The 24,686-nt window shown below is 42.9% G+C and overlaps 1 protein-coding gene across 1 annotated transcript in view; it reads left to right on the top strand.

The window, feature by feature from the left end:
• efcab11 (EF-hand calcium binding domain 11) overlaps nucleotides 1-19,647 on the top strand; it is an 86,360-nt gene extending 66,713 nt beyond the window's left edge. The window contains exon 6 of the mRNA XM_072690260.1: nucleotides 18,820-19,647. Coding sequence (XP_072546361.1) covers nucleotides 18,820-18,901 — 82 coding nt within the window. The 3' untranslated portion in view covers nucleotides 18,902-19,647. The remainder of the gene's footprint in view (nucleotides 1-18,819) is intronic.
• The last annotated feature ends 5,039 nt before the right edge of the window (nucleotides 19,648-24,686 follow it).

Below are 24,686 nucleotides of genomic sequence, written 5' to 3'. Positions count from 1 at the left end.
TTATTATTTATGCATGAAGTGATTTCCAATATAATAAATAATATACTGTATATGTATATTTATAATCAGTCTTCGATGCTTAACATTTGCTCTCTTGAGTTTTTCACTGGAGCTAAAAAGCTCATCTTGCAGAGTAATGTTTCAAAATCATATCAAGTTGTGAGCTTAGTGAGCTCAAATTGGCCCCATTCACACCTGATCCGATCGCAAATGACTGCCAAAATGCATATCCGTTCACACCTGACATTTTAAATGCGTCTCCTGTGATCTGATTTCTTAATTCTGCTGGAGGAGGGACATAGCGCACGTTAATATTCAATTAATTTAGGCGAGGTGATGCACTTAGTTTGGCTTGTGCACCAGCCACAAGTAGTGCCTTCATCCATTAGTTAGTTTGTTAGAGCTTTGTATTTTCCAGCTGGGGCAGTGAGGCAGTTTATGCGGGTGGTTCTTTGGTGCGAGATACTTTGGTGTTCACACTACCTACTAAGACTCATGTGGTCATATACGTCTCTGTCCACTCTGTGGATCACCCAGGACGCATGCTAAAGGTAAAGGTGCACGTACAGTACATGTGTCCTCTGCATTTAACCCATCTGGTAGTGAGTACACACACACACACACACACACACACCCAGAGCAGCCAACTCCAGCGCCCGGGGAGCAGAGAGGGTAAAGGGCCTTGTTCAAGGGCCCAACAGTGGCAGCTTGCCGAGCCCGGGAATCGAACCCACAACCCTGTTGTCGATATCGCGGTGCTCTAACCGCTGAGCCACCAGATCTCAGGCACTGTATAACACACTGTTATCTATACAATGGACCAAATTCAGATTGCTACCATTTTTAGCTTTGCATCATGCATTTCTCCCCCAGCCAGGTCTTTAAAGTAAGGCCTGAAATAAATTTTAGGCTTCCATCAGAAATGGCGATTTCTTTTCCTGCGTTCTCCCCTCCTCATATTTAAGCCCATGGGTAGAAGGACATCCTTATCTGAAAGCATCGCTGGACCTCGCCTTCGACAACCCCCGCGCTCACATCACTGATCTCAAAGACCCACATTGTTCCTGACATTTACTGCAATGCCCCACATTTGAATTTCCTCCCCAGCATGTGTTGACTTTTTGAGGGGGAGAAGAAGAAGGGTGGAGAGAAAGAGCCAGCCAGAAATGTGTGCAGACAATGCCGCAAATTAAGAATGCAGTCCGCCTCTGAGGCAAAACAGCCCAGAGATGATGTTCAACATGATGTGCCCGTTGGAGCGCTCCCACAAGGCTTCTCACGGCCACTCGTGCCCCGTCTACTTCTTTTGGCAGTCTGTTAGGAGACCTTTGGAGGACGTAGCCTCATTCAGCTCTCTCCAACATAGCCTCATTCAGCTCTCTCCCTCCCATACAGAGGAAATACTGTATGTCAGCCTCAGAACTTACATAAAGTGGCATACGCCAATCAGCCGTAACATTAAAACCACCTGCCTAATACTGTGGGAGCACCCTTTGCCACTAAAACAGCCCTTACCCATTAAAACATAGACTCCACAAGATCACTGATGGTGTCCTGGGGTATCTGGCACCAAGACCTTAGTAACTCATCCTTTAAGTCCTGTCATGACCTGATATTTTTTGCTTGTGTGTCTGTAACCTTTGGTAGATTCTGACCACTTCATACCAGGCAAACCCCACAAGACCTACCTGATGGTTTGGAGATGCTGACCCAGTTGTCTAGTCGTCACAATTAGGCCCTTATGCTGTCCCATTTTCCTGTTTCCAACACATCAACTTCAAGAACTGACTGTTCACTCACTGTCTAATATATAGATAACCAATGTTATTTGCTTTACCTGTCAGTGGTTTTAATGTTATGGCTGATCATTGTGTATGTCACCGTGGAGAGCAGCCGAGAGCATGGCTACGGTGCACGGCTTGTCTTTGAGCAGGCATCTAGACAGCAAAGAGAAATTGAATTAAAAACACAAATTCCCAGAAGCACTCTGCATTTCCACCGATTCTGACAGTCGCATGTGACGCGTCTCGGTGGGCCTCCTTAAAAGATGAAGGTCTTTCATCCAACAGTGTGTGACAAAAGAAATAGAAGCTCAGTAAAGAAGCAAAGAGGCGTATTTTAAGATACAAAGAGAAAGCTCCCCCCTCAGCCACAAAGCACAGAGGAACATCCAGCAAGAACACATGAGCATGAGGAGCTGCAAGGATCAGCCAGCTTCTGCTCAGCTGGAGAATACTACAGCGTTTGATCTGAATATGTAACCGGAGCAGTGCCGGAGTGCACAGATCTGCTAAGGGGTCTCGCTTAGTGTATATGTGTATGTTAAAAAGTGCATGTGGCCACTGGTGCTTTGGTGAATGTGAGGCAAATGTCTGAATGTTATGGTTTGTTGGTTTGATTAAAAGTCTCGTAAAAGGCTTCTAGTTCTCTGGGATTCATGAGTCGTCTCGCTGTACGACTCTTTTGAGGTCTATCCAGAGATTCTTGATGATGTATAGGTCTAGGGATGGTGAGGGCATTGGCAAAACCTTGAGCTTGCACTTCTTGCGGTAGTCCATTGTGGATTTTGAGGTTTGGACTTATTATTCTGCTGTAGAAGCAGAATAATGTTCATGATGTTTGCTTCCAGAATTTGCTGAATATTCTTTTCATGAACTTCCTCACCCTGTTTTCTTTTAACATACACTGTTCAAGACAACCTAAGGAATCCACCCAATAAATGTGAGGCAAGAAAAGAGAATTTGTGCTCAGTTTGTTTGGGTAGAGTTCTCCTCATATTCTGAGTAAATATTAGCTACATTTAACAGCTATGACACCATGAAAGATCCTACCTGCCCACCTAACATTTCTCAATACTTTACACAAGTAATTCCTTTTAAAAAGGTAAATAACAACAGCTTGATTGTCAGTAGACAATTCTTCCTCTGCTTCATATTCATTATTACTCAATTAATATGACATATTAATAATGACTTATTCAGGGAAAGTAAGCTTTACTGAAGAAAATATAATCAGACACAGGAGGCAGAAGTCAACAACTTGTTGACTTATTGTACTGCAGTACTCAGCCAGCCTGGAGTCATATGGCCTACAACACTGAGGCCTGGGCAGTCAACCATTATGCAAAAGAAATACCTAGGAGAAAGTGACCATGGAAATGACTACACACTGGCAGTGGCTATGGGTGGGAGAGACATGTCTAATATGCAAATAAACAATGCCAGGAGCCAATAAGAACTATGTACACTTTACTGAAAGAGGTTGTATTGCACAAACACTGTCACTGTATATAACTGAACCAACACAGCAGAGAGAAAATCCAACATCAGAGCAATTTTTATATTTAAGGTGTACTTTTTTAAGTTTGCATGGGTCAATCACTATCCATTTGCCAATGGCTACTGGCTAAACTCAATTAGTATATAATAACAAGTTGACTTAAGCTAACAATAAAAAGTTTGTGGCTTTTACTAAACAACATTCAAGTTGGGGGGGGGGGTTAAACAGAGTCAGGCAAATTGTTACATCAATTTCATTTTTTCTAATTTAGTATTATATTATTCTTAGAGTGAAAGTAGGCACAGATCAAGTAAACATTAGTTAGAAATACCTAGCTTTGCTTAATAGATGCAAAACACTAGTAAGATTAATCAAAGTAAAGCAAAGTAAAATATTGTCGATGTCCTTTAAAGAAACTTGCAACTCCAAAATGGTGACTTTACAGGAGAAGGCAAAAATGATCTAAAATGATTTAGAGCATTTCTATTGGTCCATTTTTCAGAATTATCGACACAGTGTACAGAAGCAGCTACAGGGTTCAAACTATTGAGAAAACAATAGACAAAAAGAGAGATACAAGGTTTTATTGGATAACAGTGATATGTACTTCACATTTGCTACTTCTTTACTAGCATGAATGAGAGCTTAATGCAATTAAGTAGTTCTAATAAATAAGCACAGGTTTGTGTTTGTCATACGTACTGAACCACTACATATTTTTTGTGTGTACTTGTGCTTGTTGTGGTAAAAGGCTCTATTTTAGCTTCACCAGTCCACAGTACTAGTTTCCAAAATGTCTCAGGCTTGTTTAGAGGTTCCTTTGAAAACTTCTGATGCTCAGTTTTGAGGTGAGGGTGCAGGAGTGGTTTCTTTTTAGGGACTCTTACTTGAAGAGCACATCTGTGGAGGCGTTGCTGCACAGTAGAACAGTGCACCACCACTCCAAGGTCTGCTAAATCTTCCTGGTTTAGGTTTTTTACTAAGATATGAGTTTTTAATCAGGAGCAGCTCTGTAAGCTTCACATTTATTTCATGAAGATTTTAGTATTTTTTTGGTTTTTTCTTCTGTTGAGGTTTTAGACATTGGTTGCTTTCCATATAAAAGACTGAATATGGCTAATGGGTGACTCTTCCCTTGTACTTCCCAGTTGGTAGGGAGCTGGGTTTTAGAGCATGGTGTAGAGGCAAATTAGTGAGTAGTGAGATACTTTATCATGGAGATAATAACTAAATTACATGTAATTACTAAATTACTGTTTAAAATAAGTAATTAGCCGTTTGTAATGGATTTACATTACGTCTATGTTAGCATGTAGAAGAGTTGACGTACGTCTGGTCTGTGTGTGTTTATGTGGGCTAAAAAGCACTTGTGGCCCCTTGTATTGTTTTCTATGCGGTATATCTGAAGCCTTGAAGTCTTGAAGTTTGGGGGGGGGGGGGGTGGGGGTTGGGAGGGGGAGAGGGGTGTCCACACTTACAGAATCTCTGTCTTGGCTGCTCTTTATATTTGATTTCATATTTCAGCTCCCCTCAGGTGAGTGAGATGGAGTGCTAATGAAAGCAGCGTGGAACCCTGGTGATGTCCTATCAGCCCACTGGCCCGGCTCAGGCGGGAGTGCCCCACTCCTGCTAATCAGCGCACACAAGAGTGTGTATGGAAAAGCTGCTGTCCTCAATAGTGGGGTCATTTCATCCCCAGCAGGGCTTCCTCATATGGAACCTCATTTCTACTCTGGATTTCTCATCTGTGCTCACCGCTGAGGCCTTACACTCCAACGCCTACACTCTCTGCTGGGGCTTAAGCTTTTACTAGTACTTATTTTCGGCTAAGTACTGTCAGTTTTATCAGTATCGTCATTCGAACAGTGGAGAAGCGATGCTCTGGATTTACTAGATTTCGATAGGTGCCCATCATTTGTGCTAGATGTTTTTGATGTAATACATCCCACAAGACATGCCTGATGTTTTGGAGATGCTCGGGCCGCGTTGTCTAGCCATCACAGTTTGGTTCTTGTCAAAGTAGTTCAGATTCTTATGCTTATTCCTTTTTTCCTCACCTTCAAGAACTGACTGTTCACCCCTTGAGTCATTCAGTCCCCTTTTTTTAGTGTAGTGGAGATTTTTGGGGCAGTGGTGGCTCAGCAGCGGTCAGAGCACCAGACCATTGATGACAGGGTTGTAGGTTTGATACCTGGGCTTAGCAAGCTGCCATCCTTGGGCCCTTGAGCAAGGCTCTTACCCCTCTCTGCTCACCCACCGCTCCTGGCACATGTGTTTACTCACTAGTGTGTATGTGTATGTGTATATGAGGCCAACACAAATGGTGAACATGGGTGTCTTTGTGTCTTATCGCACTTTATTTTGACCATGTCCCTCTCCCAGTCTTACAGATTGTCCCTTTGATGCTTAGATATGCTGCTTTAGAGGCAGAGGCCATGCTGTTTTGTCTCCGGGAATGCGCCCTGCATCTGCCTGCTATTCCTCTGATTGGCACGATGCTGGAGGTGCTGCTGGAGATGTCTGCGAGTGTCCCTCCAGGGAGAGAGAAAAGGCCTGATTACTTTAGGCGTCTATGTTTTGCCTCCGTTTTTGTCCTCCACGGTCTGCGTTCCGAGCCAGACGAAGAACAATACTGGCACTGGATCAATAGCATCGGTTTGTACCAAAGCAGGTTGCACATTCTGCTGTAGCCTTGTATAGGTTTTTTTGGGTTTGTTTGTTTGTTTGTTTAGGTAAAAAAAAATGCCCTCCGCTTGTCAGAGAGCAGCCGGGTTTCTCAGAAGTGTATGACATGAAGAGGCTTTGCTGTGGAGGCTTGTGAAGTGCCGTGAGAGCTAAAACAGCTGAGTGTTTGAATAGTGTCAATAGGCAGAGGAGGAATGACTGGGCTGAATAGACTCCGGCTCTGTCTCCCACTCATTACACTGGCTGATTAAACACTGAGCAAATTTGATGATGAATCTGGCTTTTTGTTAAGAGCTTCCAGTTCTGTCTGTCTCTCTCTCTCTCACTCTCTCATTCCCCCTTATTCTCTCTCTCTCTCTCTCTCTCTCTCTCTCTCTCTCTCTGCCTCGCAGCCTCTTGCAGCGGCAGTCTTTTAAAGTGGGATAAATTGTGAAGTAGTATAAACAGTGAATTGCTCTCTCCCAGAGCAGATGATGATTGAATATCAGGTTCCCTGCCATAGGGACTGGGTTAAGAGTAGGAGTTATTATGGAGATGGCTGGAAATGACAGCGATGCCAAATGGAGCCAGCGGCTTGGGACGGCGCCGGGGCCGGGGCGACTTTTCGGGATAAGAAGCGGATTTAAATAAATTGACTTTTCCCCTCCCGTGACTCAAACGGATTGTTGTTGAGGGTGTTGGGGCCAAAGCGAGTGGTAAACATTTATTAGAAATCCATAGTCTTGGAAAAAAGCACCAAAAAAAGCACGCCAGCTCCTCTCGTCTGTCTCTGCATGCTCCAAGAAGCCGTGCTGGCGACGCTCTCGCTCCCAGTTACATAAGCCATTTACCACCTGCAGACCCTCCAGACAAATTGCCTCGTCTTCCAATTGGCCAACAAGTTTGTGAGGATGTCTCCCCGACGTCTCTTTTAATTCCCTTTAAGAACCTGCCTCCTCAGTAACTTGCTTGATTGCAGATGTGAAAAGTCACTGCAATCCCCCTATTAACTAAGCAGGAGAGTCACGGGATGCGCACAGTGCAGTCATCAATCTTTCCCCCCAGTAAGCACATTCTAATTTATAACCGCAAGCTGCGCCGTTACGGTTTTTGTGCTGAGAACGTGTCAGGACTCCGGTATGCCGTGAAACTGTCCTCCACTTCCATTCCGCCCTGCAGTTTTCCTGTACTTCATGTCCTAACGTCAGCTGGAGAGATAGAACCGATTGTCTTGCGTCTGCGCCTTTGTGTCTGTGCGTGCATCCGTACGTGTGTCTGTCTGTCTGTCGGTGTGTGTGTGTCCCTTTGTGAGTGTGAGTGTGTGCGAGTGCGAGTGCGGCTGCGGGGCTTGGCAGCCTGAGTGTTTGGCTGCTTGGCATGTGCACTCTCCAAGGATGTGAGTGTGTGTGTGTGTGTGTGTGTGTGTGTGGAGCTGCTGGAGGACCAGCTTAGTTTTCTGTCCACTCCTGCAGCATGTTTAAGAATAGGCTGTCCCTGCTGGCGAGGCTCTCTGTCCTCCAATGGCGGCCGCCTGGTGCTGCAGACATGTGGCGCAAGTGGAGCAGAGAGGGATGTGGGGTGGTGGGGTGGGGGGACAATGGAAAATACTGTTTGAAGGCTTGGAGAGAATATTCATTATGACAGAACTGGAGGCATTACTAAAAAGGCTTACCTGATTGGTGAATGTTGCAGGTGAACAGCTTAGTGATGTCCATGCACTATTTGTGTTAGTCATCCCCGTCCATGTATCTGTCGTTTGTCTATTCGTCAGGCTTCAGTTTCTAAACTCTGGGCCACTGTTGGCTGGATGTTTTTTGGTTTTTGGTGGGTGGACTATTCTCAACCTTCAGTCAATCAGAGACATGGAGGTGGGTGAAAAGTAGGGTTGGCATGATACCACTTTTTTATGTGTGATACCGATGCCAGTGCTGCAACCGAGTATCTGCCGATACTAATATCAATCCTGTACCATTTTTTTCTTCTCTTGATGTTAATTTTTATTCTTTTAAACTTTTTAAAGAATTTCTAAGAGACAGTCTGTCACACATGTCATATTATTTTCAGGAGATTCTAGGCTATCTAATCATGTCTGAATTTGAGATGTAAATATTAACAGAATTTAGATATTGGTAAACATTTTTGTGTGATGATTTGAAGTTGTGATTGAAGTTGTTGCTTGTAACGACTATAAAATATGATTGGGTTCAGGATTCGAATAGCCTAAGATCAGTATGCCCACTGGCACTGGGGTTAGATTTAAGGTGTAGATTAAAATTTGGAATTAGAGTTGATTCATAGTTAGGTTAGGGTAAGAAATTAGGTTTGATTAATGGTTAGGGTTAGATATTAGGGTTGATTCATGGTTAGGGTTAGGGTGAGGAGTTAGGATTGATTCATGATTATGCTTAGGGTTAGGTATTAGGATTGGTTTACGGTTAGGATTAGGGTTAGATGTTAGGGTTGATTCATGGTTAGGGTTAGATGTTAGGGTTGATTCATGGTTAGGGTTAGATGTTAGGGTTGATTCATGGTTAGGGTTAGATGTTAGGGTTGATTCATGGTTAGGGTTGGATGTTAGGGTTGATTCATGGTTAGGGTTGGGGTGAGGAATTAGGTTTGATTAATGGTTAGGGTGAGAAATTAGGGTTGATTCAAGGTTAGGGTTAGTGCTTGATATTAGGGTTGATTGATGGTTGGGGTTAGGGTGAGGGATTAGGGTTGATTAATGAATAGGGTTAGGGTTAGATATTAAGGTTGATTCATAGTTAGGGTTAGATATTAAGGTTGATTCATAGTTAGGGTTAGATATTAAGGGTGATTCATAGTTAGGGTCAGGTTTAGACTTTTTTTTCATTATTTTGCATTCGATTTAGAGTTCAGTTTTTTTATATATATTTAGTTGAATGTTAGTTGAGTGAGAAGTGAACATCTATGAGGAATTTACAATAGACCTTCCAAGTAAAGTAATGCCAAAGGGTCTATACCAGTGTAAAGGATCTTCCTAGAACATTTGCATTACAGCTTCTAAAACCCTTTCTCTGAAGAACTAGAATCTATTGAAAGGTTGTTCTTCTGGCACTGCACAAAGAATCTGTTTGGCACCTTTATATTTAGGAGTGCAGGTACAAGAATCCCAGTGTAGATCACATATTAAAGGCAGATTAGCAAGGTTACAAGTTTTTGCACAATTATTTTGCTCATGCGGTACAAGTGTAGCTCTAGAAGCTGACTGTCCCAAAGTTGTAATCGCAGCGTCTGTCGATCTGCTGTGTTGTTTAAAGAAAGCGCTGTGTAGCGACGGATGAGTGCGACGGCGGCTGTGTTTAAGCAGCTTTGGGATTATGTATGTATGCGCTGGGATTAGATGTATGGATGCTTGTCGTACACTGCCAGGCCTAAGCCTCCTCTCGTTTGTAGGCTCGGCAGGTAGCGGCGGAGGCGAAAGCCAGCCACCCATGACAGCGGCATCAATATCACGTCTGGGGGCTACGGGCAGGGAAGAAAATTTCTGCTGCACATTTCACAACTCCCATTGATGCTTTCAGGGGTTGCCATGACAGCACGCTGCACCGCTTTTAATGGAAGTGATTTAGTTAATCTAAAAAGGGGCTGTAGCCGTAACATCTCTCCCGGGGCGCGGCAGCTCTCCATCGATCAGAGAAGAAAACGCTGTGCTCTGAGACCACGGCCCCGGCCCTCTCCTGCCAGAAGGGGATGAGGAGGGGGGTGAAAGAGAGTCACTACGAGCGCCATGAGGAGTCCCAATTAAGGCACAATCAGAGCATGGCTCAGTAGCGCAATTGCTCTCCCACGGCCTCCCAACTTGCAGGAGCAGAAGGTTTTCATTTGTAAGATATTGTACATAGTGCTGTGGGTGGTACTGATGATAAAAATCTATATCAAAATATCTTCCAAATGTATCATGATATCAAAGGACAGTGCTTGCCATAATGTTTGGTGGGCACACACTCCCCCTTATTTCAGGACACCAGAATGTTTAGCACTTCGTTGCATATATCTTGCATGCAGTGCCTTCTTGAAGTCAGTTACGTGACATGCCTTAGCAGCATGCTTGGGATCATGGTCATGGTGTTGGAGGCATTTGCTGGAACGTGGTTAGATAAGATGCTCCTGTAAACCTCACATTTCATTGTGTTGCTGCCCTCAGCAGTTATATCACCAATGAAGTGCTCCAGTACCAGTGGCAGCCATACGTACACGCCAAGCACCATGTTTCACAGATGAGCTGGTTATGCTTTTGGATCATGGGCAGTTCCTTTTTGTCTCCACTAGGGGTGGGCGATATAAATACGACAAAACAAGACAACCATACAAGCACACCATTTGTGTTGGACATAGATGGAATTGACCTCCACCTTTAATCCATGCGTGCAGTGAACACACACATACACACTAGTGACTAAACACACACAGTGACAGTGAGCACATGTGTCTGGAGTGGTGGGCTGCCATTTCTGTGATACCCGGGGAGCATGGAGGGTGAAGGGCCTTGCTCAAGGGCCCATCAGTAAATATATCACAATATTTAAATACAATTAAATGATACACAACATTTATCTGATGATCTGCTGCACTTCATCTCATAAATCAGCACTAATTACACTCTCTGTAACAAGATGTGCAGTTGATCTCTGTTCAATAAGCACTGATAATATCCACAATATGCTGGCTTGTATCACGATGACACAATTTATCATGATTTTGATCAAATATCATCATATTGCCCACCCCTAGTCTCCACACTTTCCTCTTGTCATCACTTTGATATAGGCTGATCTAGATATCATCTGCCTGCAGTACCTCGTTACAGAATTCTGCAGGCTTCTTTAGGTAGCCTAACTGTAGTCTGACCATTCAGTTTTGAGGTGTTTAGTGGTGTGCATTTTGCAGTGTAGTCTCTGTATTGCCGTTCATGAAGTCTTCTGCGGATAGTAGTCAAGGCTGAAGGCTGTTTCTGATTAGGTGGACAGACAAACGAGGAGTTTTCCATATAATAGTGAGCAGAATTTCTGCTACATATGTTTTGCAGGGTTGGCCAACCGCAATTACTGCTGTCACTGCTTCAGACTTTTATCAAATGTCATGCAATCACAATTACAATACTCTACAGAGGGCTTTCAATTAGAAATAACAAATACAGAAAGTGGAAACATATGATGATGTCCAACCCGGAAAAATGTGAAAAATTCAGAACCATTGTTTGCAATGGAGGCACGCACACCGACGACAGCACAGCGCGTTGACACCCACAGGCACTTCATGACTCCTTGCACTTTTCAAGTCTTTAGCATGCCACATCTCGCCTCGTAGCATTTTGACAGTACACCAATAAATAAAAGCCATATGGAGACCACAGAAAGCCACAGCAGATCACACGTGACTTGAGATTTCCACAGAGAAAGGCAGACTAGTCTTTTGGTTAAGAAACAAATGCTGAGGCTAAGTCACCTCAGCTAACGTTGTTGCTATCCTAGCTCTGTACAGCTTGTATCTTTCAGCTCAAAAACAGCCAGTTCACAGTGGGGAAAGATGTCATATATATAAATGGATGGAATGGGGGGCATTAGGACACTTGATTTGATGGAGGTCATATAACACGGGCCGAACTTGCTAGGACGGCCTGGCCATGTTTGCAGTTGTTTCAGTGGTTATATGACCCTATCATCTTCAGGACAGTGGGATCGCTGGTTCCTAATTGTTCTGAGATCTTGAGAAATCCCTTCTTAGACTATGTAAGTATGTTAAAAAGGACAAAGGCTTTATGGAGTGTCCTATTTTTTTTTTTTACTCATGACTGTATGTATTTATGTTGTATTTATTTTAAGCCAGATGTTGGATTCATGCATTTTTGCAGCTGACATCATACCGTACTTTGATTTACTGCCTTACAGCACAATTTGGACATGTGCTTTTCTGCGCTCTAAATCATAACATTCAGCACTAAGTGTTTGTGCAGAGAGGTCGTGCGAGCGAAGCTGGCCAGGCATCTTTTCTCTCACTTTTCTGCAGCGTCAGTATGGGAGCTAAGTGTGCTTCTTCTGACAATGACAGAGTAGCGCCTGCATTCTGCCATGCCTCTTTTCCCACTGCTCCCGTTTCAAAAAAGGGGGGAAAAAAAAACAAAGAATAAAAAGAAGAAGAAGAAGAAAAAAAAGAACAGCAAAGCAGCTCTCAGATTAATATACCTGTGCCTCTGGTGCGCACTGATGATGTCATTACTGGGCTCTGTCTCCTGGGACGAGTGCTGCATCCTCCGCAGGGAATTCTGGCATAGAGAAGTGAGAGCAACACATTGGCCAGGCAATATTTATCTCAGTTAGGGTTGTCCAACACATTTTTGCTGAGGACATGCTGCCCAGTCTTTTCCCCCGTTCGCGGTTCCATGGTGATTCTTGTCGCAGAATAAATCCTATGTGCCTAAGACGGCTGGCGCTCCCGCTGTTCCGTTTGTTCAGGTTCTATTTCGCTCCTATACAGAACGCTTTATCTGAGAAGTGTTTCTCGAGAAGTCTGGACGAGTTTGGTTGCTTCCGGGACGAGTCAATCGGCCGAGGTTTCACAGATGCAGCTGCCACACGGCGCCGTAATGTGAACAACATCCCATAGCTGCGCAGTGTTATTCTGATTATGACGGTATTCTGGCTATGACAGTGCAGTAATTAGAAGATCTGCATGCTTGAGTGAGCTTTCATGGCTGCTCTGTTTCCAGGAAATTCCTCAGCCTGAGTGTGGACTGGGGACGCCCAAATCTAAGGTGTCAGATGAAAATAAACAAAAGAACAATATTAACGGGAGTGAAAAATTGGAAAAATGTTTTTGTAAGTCGAGTTGAAGAGACAACTTTAAGGAGAATTCAAACAGCCCTATTGGTGAACAGTCTTGGGAAGTAAAAGACCACTAAGTCTGGGATGTGGGTGGTGAAGAAGCTAATCTAAAAAGAGTGGGATCTAATCATGTAGGGCTTTATATGTTACAACAGTGATCACCAACTAACCCCAGCTAATTCCAACCCCAATCAATCACACTCTCTCCAGGCTATCAGGATTTTTCCGTAGGCCGTCGCCAGCTAAATGAGGTGTCTATTGGGATTTTAGACTTTTGGGTTGGTAGGAAGATTCCAGTTCTCCAGACTCCAGGAGCAGATGGCCTGTGTAACTAATAAAGATTGGAGAGCTACAACTGGCACCATCCTCTGAGACCATACTCTGTATGTAGCCCTGTAGCAGTCCTGCTAAAGAATTTGTAGACTCCTCCTCCTTTGACTGACAGTGCTATGATAACTGTATCTGACAGGCATATATATACAAATATACATACAGTATATATCATTGGTCACTTAGGAATAGACTGTGGGGATCCTCCACAGAGATCCTCTTACTGATCTTATAATGTTGCTGGACTCTTTTCTTCTCCAGCATTAATATTAGAGCAGACAGACAAACAAACACACTGATGCACATGCAGTTGTCTTTCCCTAATCAAGTCTTAATAGCAAGTTATTATGGCCGTAACAATGGTTTCGCCACTGCTGAAGTACTATGCAGTGTCTTGAGCATGTGCTGAGAGCGGTGGAGAGCGGTAGGGTCTCTAAAGAGGGGCACAGAGGACATCTCAATGGTTCTCCACGGGGAGGACTGCATTAGAATCTAATTAGACCGGTAGCCCACTTCCATTTGAACGGGAGTCACCCGCACGGAACAAGAAAGTGCGATTTTCCAGTTGCTGGATACTTAATGTTGTTTTAATTCTCCTCCCTGTTGCTACCAAATTTCCCTCACAACTGCTATGTTTGCAGTCGATCAGTCTGCTACTCGGAGTAATGTAGAAATCACACAGTGAGAGAATGAGGCAGGAAAACACACAGATTCCCTCATGAATATCTCCACCCATGTTTGTTCTTTTGTTCACCCACTAGAGGAGAGAAGGTTTTCTTGCAGTGACTTTGGCCCGGATTGATTCTGGCTTCAGCTACAACATCTTTGCTTAATGAATTCCGCAAGGAAGCACAGCCTTATCAGATGGTACAACACGGACGCTCTCAGATTTGCGTGACATCGTGTTGGCAATAAGCGGCGGAGGGAGGAAACAGGACCCGATGAGCAGGAAATAGGAGATTCCACTCCAGCAAGCGAATGGCCATTCGAGTTTAATCTCCGATCAAGAAGTGGGCACTGAGTGAAAGAGAAAGCTCTTCCAATACTCTGTAATGCCCTCCTTCCCTCCACTGATGCAATTCAGTTTGCTCTCGCGTCGTCTTTATCTGCTCGTTCATCCTCACTCATCTGCCAATGGCATCGAGCGAGCGTTTGCTCACTCTGAGAGCGCCGAAACGTTTCCCCTCTGCTTCATAGAGATGCCTTAAGAGTGTGTTGAAGAAGAAGGACAGTGGCTGGAGTCGTAGCCATGAGAGGGGATAAAGACATGCAAGCTGGAACCTGATGATAGAATTCTTGACATTTATGTTGTGGCAACTGTGGCAAGGGTAATACCAGTCATCCATCCAGTTTAGATGCTTGATCTATATTTAATATTGGAGAGAGTTCATAGGTTTGTATTACACAATGTACTTCTAAGGGTATCCAGTTCTAGTCTAGGAGATCTGGGGCCCAACACAGTTTAGTGATTTCCCTGCTCACCTTTCTGGATGCGCCCCACTGTGTATGAGGCTACTTTGTGCTCGTGTTTAAGATCTACCTACCGACAAGTTTATGTTCCTGCCTAGGGGTAGGCACTATTGCAAAAAATAACAGCATATATATAATATCATGATAATATTATATATATATATATATATATATATATATATATATATATATATATATACTGGTCAGTGAAACCTTATCCTCATGTAGCTCTTCCTATGAACCCAGTGTTCACAAGGCATTATAAATGCATTTGTAATGCATTATTACACAGCATACATAATACCTTACAATGACTGTCATAAGCCTGTGTTATTGCTTATAAGCACTTATGGCAACATATATGGCGGTTTATAAAGTGTGTGACTTTATAAAGACAAGTTTTGTAATGCATTACAATATCTGTTCATAAGAATATTATATTTATTAGTGTTGTAATGCACTTTTTGTACACTTTATTGCTATGATTTATAATGCATTATAACATATTCGATTTCTTAAATTAATTATGTACAAATCTATATAATACCTGAAACGTTATGCAAGGTCACTACAGACTTTAAGTAAAGTGGATTTCTGAATGGCTTTTAAATGTAAGGGAAATTTTATTGTGATTCATAATGTTTTAAAGAGCAGTATAAGAGCTCTTTACTGACTGTAAGTGATTACTGGTGTAAGTGTGTTTCAGTAGTATGAATGCCATATAATGCATTATGATTAATATAATACTAACCCTGGATATCCCTCACCTGCCTTATAATGCCTTATTAATCACCTAAAATCTAGTAGAAATATCAAATATTGCTTGGTTTTAGCTATTGTAGATTGTGCAAGAATATTGTAAAATTATTTAATTATGACTTGTTTATTAAGTTATTGCATTTAGTAAAGTTGTCTTATCCCACTGCCAAATAGTTTCTGCTTGTATCAAGCAATATTGATATGTGTCTTATAGGCCAAATAGGCCACATTTTTTTAATTCATTACAGAAATCTAAAAGTAAGTCAATTAATCTCACAAGAAGTTCATAATGTGACTTATTAGATATATTACTTAGATTTAAGATGTTTAATATCGTTTTAATCAAGTTTAATCAGGTGTATATGTGATTAACCCCTTAAAAAACCTGTAGTATGCCGGTAAGCTAAAGGCTTTATTACAAATTTCCAAAGAATGGCCCCACCAGTTTGTACAGAAGTCCCTGTAGGTACTGAGTAATACACCTTAGTGTGTAATAAGCCTTGGAGTGTTAAGGGGTTGGGCGGGGTAATCACTAAACGTAGGCCCTCAAGGACTGGAGCTGAACACACCTGGTGTGATCCATATGGTTTTGTATTACATAATGTAATCTATATGGTTTCTGCTACATAAGACACTTGATATGGTTTGTGTTATATAAGACACTTGAAATAGTTTTGGGTATAAATACATAATTTTGCATTGTGCACTCTCAAAAATCGAGGTGCTACAAAAGTACCACTTTTGGTTCCATTAAGAACCATGTAATGTTTCTTATGCAAGCCAAGTGGTTCTTCTATCGCATAGCTCAAAGAACCATTTGTGCACCTTTATGCCACATGGTTCGTACTGCAAAGAGTACTTTCCATGGTATGCTAGCGATGAGGCTCAAGTTGTGTGTGCCAACTGAATATCTAGTCACTCCACCAAAAACAGTGATCCTAATGGAGCTGACATGAGTAGCTCTCATTTGAAGCCACTGTGAGCTGAGCCTTTTCTGCTAGCGTTCATCAGCAGCGCCATCTGTACTACTCTTGCCCTCGTCACCCACGTCCAGGGGCTGCCAGGAGAAGAAAAGAGAAAAACGTGGAATCCCTGCCTTGCTGCTAGGGCCTCTTCCACAGGACTGGCTGCTCTTACTGCGTGCTTTCACCCTCAGGCCTGATAAAAGGCTCAGTCAGCTGAAAATGAGCGGCTCTCCTCCCTCCCACGCCCACCACCTGTCTGGGGAAGGACCTCCATCAGGACATGAAATAAGTCAAGCACCGGCTCACTCAAGTCAATCAGGCAGCACTCACTCGTGGCTTTACAGTGCAGACAAGCAGCTCAGGAGGGAGAGGAGTGTGTGGGCTTGCCACCACTGCCATGCCTGTTCTGTTATTACAGCACATAGCCATCGGCACTGGAAACAAGTGGGACTGCATGCTTTAAAAGGCCGTTTTATACAGTCTGAGGGCAGAGGAAACCTGTACTGGCTTGGTTTGTCATGCATTTATTGATATTGTCATGCCCAGCTTGCGTTACAGAGAGTGCGTTACTGATACTGATGAAGATGGTGAGTGTCGAAATTAAAGACAGCATGCAATATTGAATTTGAGGGAGGAAGCTGAAACAGTCTTTTATTGCTTTTCCTGTTTTTCGCTCAGAGTTAATATCAGTCGCTGACAGTCGCTCAATACAGCCTTCAGATTTTCTGCCTGTGTGTTGGTGGCATTCTGGCTGCAGCCCACTGTGTTTCAGGCTACTTTGCACTCATGGTTAAGATCTACCAACTGACAAGTTCATGCACTGCTTAGGGGTAGACGATATTGCAAAAATGAAGCCATGATCTTGCCTTGGACATGGACAAAAGTATTGGGACACCTGCTTATATATTGTTTGTCTTACAAAAAGAGTATATCCTGCTTTTGTTGGAGTAACTGTCTCTACTGTCCAGAGAATAAGGCTTTCTAGTAGATTTTGGAGAAGCATTGCTGCAAGGATTTGATTGCATTCAGCGACAAGAGTGATGATCACCACCCCACCTCAGCTCCAACTCCCTAACTCTTTCCATCATCATCAACATCAACTCCACATCTCAATGCTCTTGCCCAGGAGTAACTATGAGTAGCCTATGAGTAACTTACCAGCCTATATCAAACCATGTAGGTTCTTAAGGAGTGTGTTATTGCTAAAAACCTTATGGCAGTGATTTGTTTGTAGACATGAGCCAATGCCGAGTGCCGTTGATCGTCACAGCCCTGCTGTTATTTAAGATAATACATGACCTTGAGTGTTGTATTGCTTTCATACATTTTTTTACAAAATGGGAAAACAATATATTGCATGTACTGAATATGCTTTAATACTGACAATTCCTTCCTTCCAAAAAGTAGTTTCACAACAGATGAGTTATTATAGCTATGCAATGGTAACAACTCCCGAGCCTTAACACAGTAGGCTGCAAAAGACATATGGTTTATATTACATGAATTACATGTTAATGGTTTTCACATCTGTGGGTGAAATTGATGGATGATGTGTCATTTTGTCTCTCCCTTTGAGTCTCATTGTTTTCATGGTTCAGAGGAAGACGTTGTTTGCAGGCTTAAGCTCAGGATCCACTAAACACCAAGACAGACTAATTGAGGTCCGTTAGAGTACATGTTGAGCCCTATACGTAGTCCAAGACAACTGCCGATTTTGCAGACTGCTCAATTTTTGTGTTATAGACAGAGCCACAGGTAGAGGACTGCCAAATTATCAAGTTGAGCTCAATCTTAGCCGAGTGATACGGCTTTAGCGTGACATGGCTGTGCTGTTTTCACAAACATCAGCGTGGTTAAAGCACTTCTCAACCAATCAGATTGTGAGGCCAGCTCTAGCTATTGCATAATTTCAGATAGAAGTTCTTGTGGTCCTCTCATATGCAAATGGGGCTATGAGCATGTGATGCTTTTTGTGGAAACTGAAAACAGTGCAGAGAATTCAAAGAACTTTTGGGCTGGCTTTCAGGTGGCTTCTGCTTGTGGTAGGAAGCCAGCCTCCCTCTGTGTTAAGTGGAGCAAGGAATGAGAGATTTGACAGGGTAAAGGGAGGTGACGGGGTGGTAGAGGGTTATGAAGACTTGTCATGGACACATGAACAAGGTAGAGATGGTATTTCTAGGATGTGAGATTGGGAGGAGGGGCTTTAGGGAATATTACCCTCCCAAAATGTTGTCATTTGTTAACATCATATCGGCACAGAACAGTCGCAGTTGTGAGATACCACTGGTTACTACTACATTGGTCATTAATGGCCATTATTTTGAATCACAGCAGTATTACACTTATACCACTGTTTTAGATCAGAGTTGTGGCAAAATAGATAATACCCCACAATAGCTTATCAGCACGCAACTTATCATGATAGCGATATCACATCATCATATCGTCCACACCCACAGACTTCCATCTATGCACTCGGTAACTGCATGAACCTTCTCTCCTGACAGACAAGTGGACCATGACTCGGACGGCCACATCAGCTTCAAGGACTTTGAGAACGCCATCACCTATGGACTGGTCAACCACTGAGATTTCGCAGCAGCCGCTGAAGTAAAGGCAGTGGGAACAGCTGTACATGTCCACAGGCGACCCGGACCTCCCCCAATGTTTATGTTTCAACACAAACACTTTCATCTCCCCAGTTCAGCTCCTCGCTGTTCATTCAAGCCTTTGGCAGGTAAACACTCACTCGCCCCCTCGCTCTCTGATAGGCAGCAGTCAGCCATTAGAAGAGTGCACCCTGGCCTTGGCTATTGAAAGGCAGACTAGCTTCAGTGCTTTGAGTTGAGTTTGATGATGAGCTTTGATGTTGATATCGATCCAGTTAGTGTGAGGCAGCGCTGCGTAATGGGGGCACACACATGCTGTAGCTATTGTCCAGTTGTTTTACAAGCTGCATTAAGGAAAAAGCCAGTCTCGACAGGTTTCATTTACCAGGTTGCGCTCCTCTCTCATCTTTTTAGACCCTTGAATTTCGGCTCTTTCCCTTTTCCGGCAGAGTGCTCTCTAGGTATTTGCAGAGGACTCTGGCTCCTGTGTACCTCCTTTTTTGTCTCATTACACAGCATGTGGAGCACTGGATGCCTTATAATCCTGCTCGCTAAACCCATTTGCACCAGAGAAACAGGCAGGTGGCTTTCAGAGCAGAATGTGAACGATCACAGCCGGGTTCTGCTTTTAGTCCCCTCTGCAGCCGTATGCTAAAAAGCCGGGGCTCCCGCTCTTCTGGTGGATTTTATGTGACTCCTCTTGTTACGAGCGATTATAGGGGCTGTAAATACTTGTTTGTGTTTTGAGAGATTTACTGCACTCCCGTCTGAATAAAGATTAATTTGTTTTTGTAATCAGTCCTGAGTCCTCATCTGTACGACACTGTGCACGCACGCTCTAACCACAAATCCATCAGGGGGGCTCAGGAGGCAAGCGTGGAAGGAAATGGACTTGGAGGAAAAGTAATCAAATACAGTTTAATCAAATATGTGTTTAATCCACACACACACACACACACACACACACATGCACAGCCCATTCTCAGCAGTGGTCTGCTCCTCGAAAATGATCGGGAACAAACCGGTTTAATCTTCACCTTCCTCTTTGAAACCTGATTAAGTGAATCCCGCCATTCAATCGGTATGTTGTGCATGTGTGTGTGTGTGTATGGGGAGGTGGGACTGAGAGGGTAGCGCAATGCTCTGGGCCAAACCCCATACGGCAAAGAAGACTTGCTATGAGCCTGTGTTGCAATGTGCTTCCAATTTCAGTCCTGCCAATGGAATGAAAAGCTGCCGAATAAAACATCGGGTGCCTGCTGTTCATGCCAGCTATGTGAAGACACAGAACATGTTCCATTGTGCTCTGAGCAGCTCTCTTCTCCTCCACCTTCTCTTGACGTTGCTGTGGATTGACAGCGGAGATGCGTAATTCCATGTCTTGACAGTTCCCGGGCAGATCCAGTGTAATCAGGAGTAATTTAGTGTCAATGAGGAGGGACACTGGTCTGCAGGAGCAACTGGAGCTTTATGCTGATTAGTACTTCTAATTGGGTCTCATAGCCGCTGCACCAACGTGATAAGACGAGGACCCGTGCTTCTCAGAACAGGCATCGCGAGGCATCTCGTGCATCAGTGGGAGGGTTAATGAGTCAGCCGCAGCGACAGCACTGTGTCACTCAGCTGGGATGTGGGGTACTACATGCTTGCTGTAAGGGCTGTGGCAGATCTAATGTAAACGTGTGTGTGGAAAATAGTGTATGAACAATCTGACGTTGTGTTTGTTCTTGTACGTGTCATTACGATGCAGTCTGATGTGGCCTAAATGAAGTCATCCTCAGCAGCATGGTCCCCGGATTCAGCGGCTGTAGGGAAATGAGAGCGAGAGAACGAGTGCAGGAGAGAGAGAGCGCGAGAGAAGCAGTGAAAAGAAAAGGAGAACATGGGGAGGATGAAATATCATTAATCAGCCTTGGCAGATACAAATGAGGGACCTTGCTCCTTGCTCTACCTGCGTGCACATACAGAGTGTCGCTACAGACTCTGCTGTCTGCGGGGAGAGGGAGACGCTCTGTTCTCTGTCCTCCGTCAGACACGGCCGTTTGAAGTGGCTCTGTGCTGGAAGTGGTCCGTAAGACCTGTCCATCTAACTCAACAATCTGGTCAAGGCCGGCTTGTGAGCATCTCAGCCTCCTTAACAGATGATGCTGGGACACAGTCAGCGTTAACCATCAAAGGTGTCACTCATTACTCAGGTAGAAGTGGAGATACTAGCGTTTAAAAAAGCTTTTTACTCCAGTAAAAGTGTAAAAGTACTGGTTTCAGAACGACTTCAAGTAGAAAAGTAAAAGTAATGGAAGGAAAACAAAGGCCGAAAGCTTAGGCCGTGCCCCAGGGGTCTATAGTGCACTACCCCACCCCCCCTCCCAAAAAACACATATTTCTAAAAGTCGTAATGAGGAGAATGTTCTATTAAAATGTTGATGTTAAAAATGTTGGGCTGCACTAGGCTCCTGTTTCAGTTGCAGGTCTGCCCATTGAAAATGAAGCATTTCAGTAATATCAGCTCTATTAAAGGAGCGTCTCTGTGCTCTACTGAGCATTAACATGAGCTTCATGGAGGAAAATATGAGGAGTCGTTGTCTAGAAGTTCTGTAAAGCTGCAGAAAGTCAGACTTCAGAGGCGTGTGATCAATAAGCTTTATTGGAATGTAAATGTGGGGCTCAGTCGGGACGTTTCACTGCAGCTCTCTTGAGTCTCTGCCACGGACACAGTCTTCATACTAGACCACAGACGTCTGCTGTGAGCTCGCTGGAGAGTGACGGGACGTGTGCAGGTGTGATGGATCGCTTACAAACCAATAGGGAGTCAGAATGGCGTGTGTTTATACTTCTCATCCAATCATGATCAGACTCACACTTTCCGGATGGCGCAATTTAATTAATTATTTTAACTAAAATAGAAATAACGAGGCTATTTTTAGAATGTAAGGAGTAGAAGGTACAGATAATTAGGGACAGTAAAAAGTAAAATGCATTTCCTCAAACTCCAGTAAAGTACAGATAACCAAAAGTTCTACTTAAGTAAGATAACAAAGTATTTGTACTTCATTACTTGACACCTCGGTTAACCATCAGGCTGACCACTGTCTGTTGGCTTTGAGGAATATGAGAAGTAGACCCCTCAGACACACAGTGATGTGTGTAATGCTGGTGTGAGTGTTTCAGTATACAGTGTTTTTTGCTGGGGGTTTTTGGCCAGTGGGAAATCTTCCGGACCTCCCATGCCCAAATCCAATTTGCCTGCAGTCTGAACATAGCCCAATACACTCGTACCAGTGTTACACACTGTTTGTTGTGCACTAAATGGTTCACCGATGTAATATCCAAGTAATATCCACACTACCGGTCAAAAGTTTTAGAACATCCTTTATTTTTTCAGTAGTCCGCTGTCTCAGTAGTGTTGCATGGCCCACGCAAGCCTGCTTTGCTTGTTTTGCCATCTTAGCATTGACTTTCTTACAGCCGGTCCACCTGCAGTCAAACCTGCAGCTCGAAGTCTTCTCTTCAGTGTTAAGATGAGCTACCAGGTGTTGTATTGACTCTCCGAAACTTGTCTTCTGATGATGTTGTGGGTGTAAGTCGGTTGGACCTCCTTTCCTAATCATACCTAGTTTTAAAGAGCTTTATGGTGAAGAAAACTGTCCTCACAGCATTCCATATTAACCTGTACTTTCTCAAAGGGCAGAGCAACACTTTTAGGAGGTTAATATGCCTTCCTTTATGAAGTGTCTTCTTTAAGACTTTATAATAGGAATCTGAATGCATCACCTAGAAATACTGCGCTGCAGAGTGTCGTAACATGGTTGATACACAGATTTTAAGGAGTTAAAGGTTTGTAAATGATACATTATTTACATATTTTATTTAGACTAATTTAATTATATAGCAACAAGCTAGCTGTAAGTTGTTAACCAATGACTTCCCTAAAAAGGCCCTTTTTTCTTTTTTTCCCACGATTTCTCAGTTTTTATTTAAATTTACTTAAAAGCCCCCAACGGTTTGCTGCCTCACTTGGTACTGTTTGAGGTCACAGGACTTTGTACCATTGCAAGTTATTCAATGGACTTAAATGTCAATATATTAATATGTAGTCAGTGGTGGTCCTATAGTGCTGCAGTTTTTCATTGATGGATAGTTTGGAGAGGGGCTGGCAAATTTTTGCAGCCCTGATGGGTTATAGTCTGGTACTGGACACTGGTCCAATTCAATGACCAATGAGTGAGGGTACAACGTAGGCAAGCTACAGTCCATATATGACAAGTGGACACACCAGACTCCTCTGGGATAAACATAACAGAGAAAAAGAGTTGTGATAGAACTGTGATGTCACATGTGATCTTACAGTGTGATCTTCCCGTAGTCAGTTGGAGTCAGTAGAAAACAGCTAAATAAGAGCGTACACTTCCCCCGTTCTGCTTGCTGCCATCTGCAGCAGAATCAACTGCAGTTTTGTGAGAATATCCCCTCTGAGCCAGTGTACTCAGGGAGTGGTTGTCACTGACGAATGCTAACAGCGAAGGCAAGTTCTGGGGTGCTATGAGCATATTGATCTTCCTATGGGGAGCTTATTAAACATGATTTATAGACGCTTTTCTGCTTCTTTCGGCCCTAAGCCGAGTTTAGCCACACAAGAGTCCAGGCATAATGGAAAGGATTCCAGTGGAATCATGCTTGATTTATACAGACGCTGGTGGACAGATGAAACCGTGTCACCTCAGCGCAGCCTTGTGTAAACCCAGGCAAAATACGATGATTCACCTTTTTTACGGACTTAAAGCGATTACAATCAAAAGCAAACATTCACTAGAAATCTCCTCACAGGTAATCAGATGGGTAGTAACACACTACGTTTACTCCGATACATTTGCTTGAGTTGCTTTTTGAACAAATTGTACTTTTAAGACTTGTTTTAAAAGACAGTACTCTATACTTTTACTCAAGTACATTTGTGAGGTGAAAAATCACCTTTTACATTATAATTATTTATAATTTTACATTGTAATTATTTACGTTCACCCATTACATTTGTAATGTTTTTAATTAAATGCATTTTGTTTGTTTTTTCATCTGCATCAGATAGCTCCTTTTACCAAAACTCACAAAAACACCAAAACACAACTTACTGTTTATTGCTGTTTACTTACAGCTATATACTGAAAATATATACCTACTACAGGTACTGTCATAACACCATGGGCTTGGCGGGCGGAACCACTAATTTCAGCATCCTGGGGTGGCACAAACAGGTGATGCTGTTGAAGAGGTGCACCCCTGGTGTCATATGATAAAAATATACTTTTTGTGGGTCTCACATCTGTAATTACTTTGTTATTTATTTCCTTACTATTTTAATTCATTAATATTTGTTGTTTAAAAAAAAACTATAAATTATTATTAATTATTATTTATTTGTTTTTTCAAACGTCTATTTTACATTTATTTATTTTATTACAATTAGTTTGAAGAAAAACTGTGTTATGGGTGTTTTTAATTTGGTACTTGTATGTGATAATAATAAGGCTGTGATATTACAGTTAGTTTTGATTATTAAATGAGATTGAAGGAAGTAACTCACTACGTAATTAGACTTTTTACTGAATACTTTCTTACTTTTCCTTAAGTAATAATGTAAATGACTACTTTACTTCTACTACGTATTATTTTGAAGTAGCAGTACTGATTTTGGCTGCTCTACCCACCTTTACATGTTGAGTTTGTGCACAGTGTAGAAGCAACATGTACAGTCAAAAGTTTGAGGAGAT

The sequence above is a fragment of the Salminus brasiliensis genome, chromosome 10, assembly GCF_030463535.1.
Source record: "Salminus brasiliensis chromosome 10, fSalBra1.hap2, whole genome shotgun sequence".
In the NCBI taxonomy this organism is placed as follows: Eukaryota; Metazoa; Chordata; class Actinopteri; order Characiformes; family Bryconidae; genus Salminus; species Salminus brasiliensis.
This window is presented reverse-complemented; position numbering and strand designations above follow the sequence as displayed.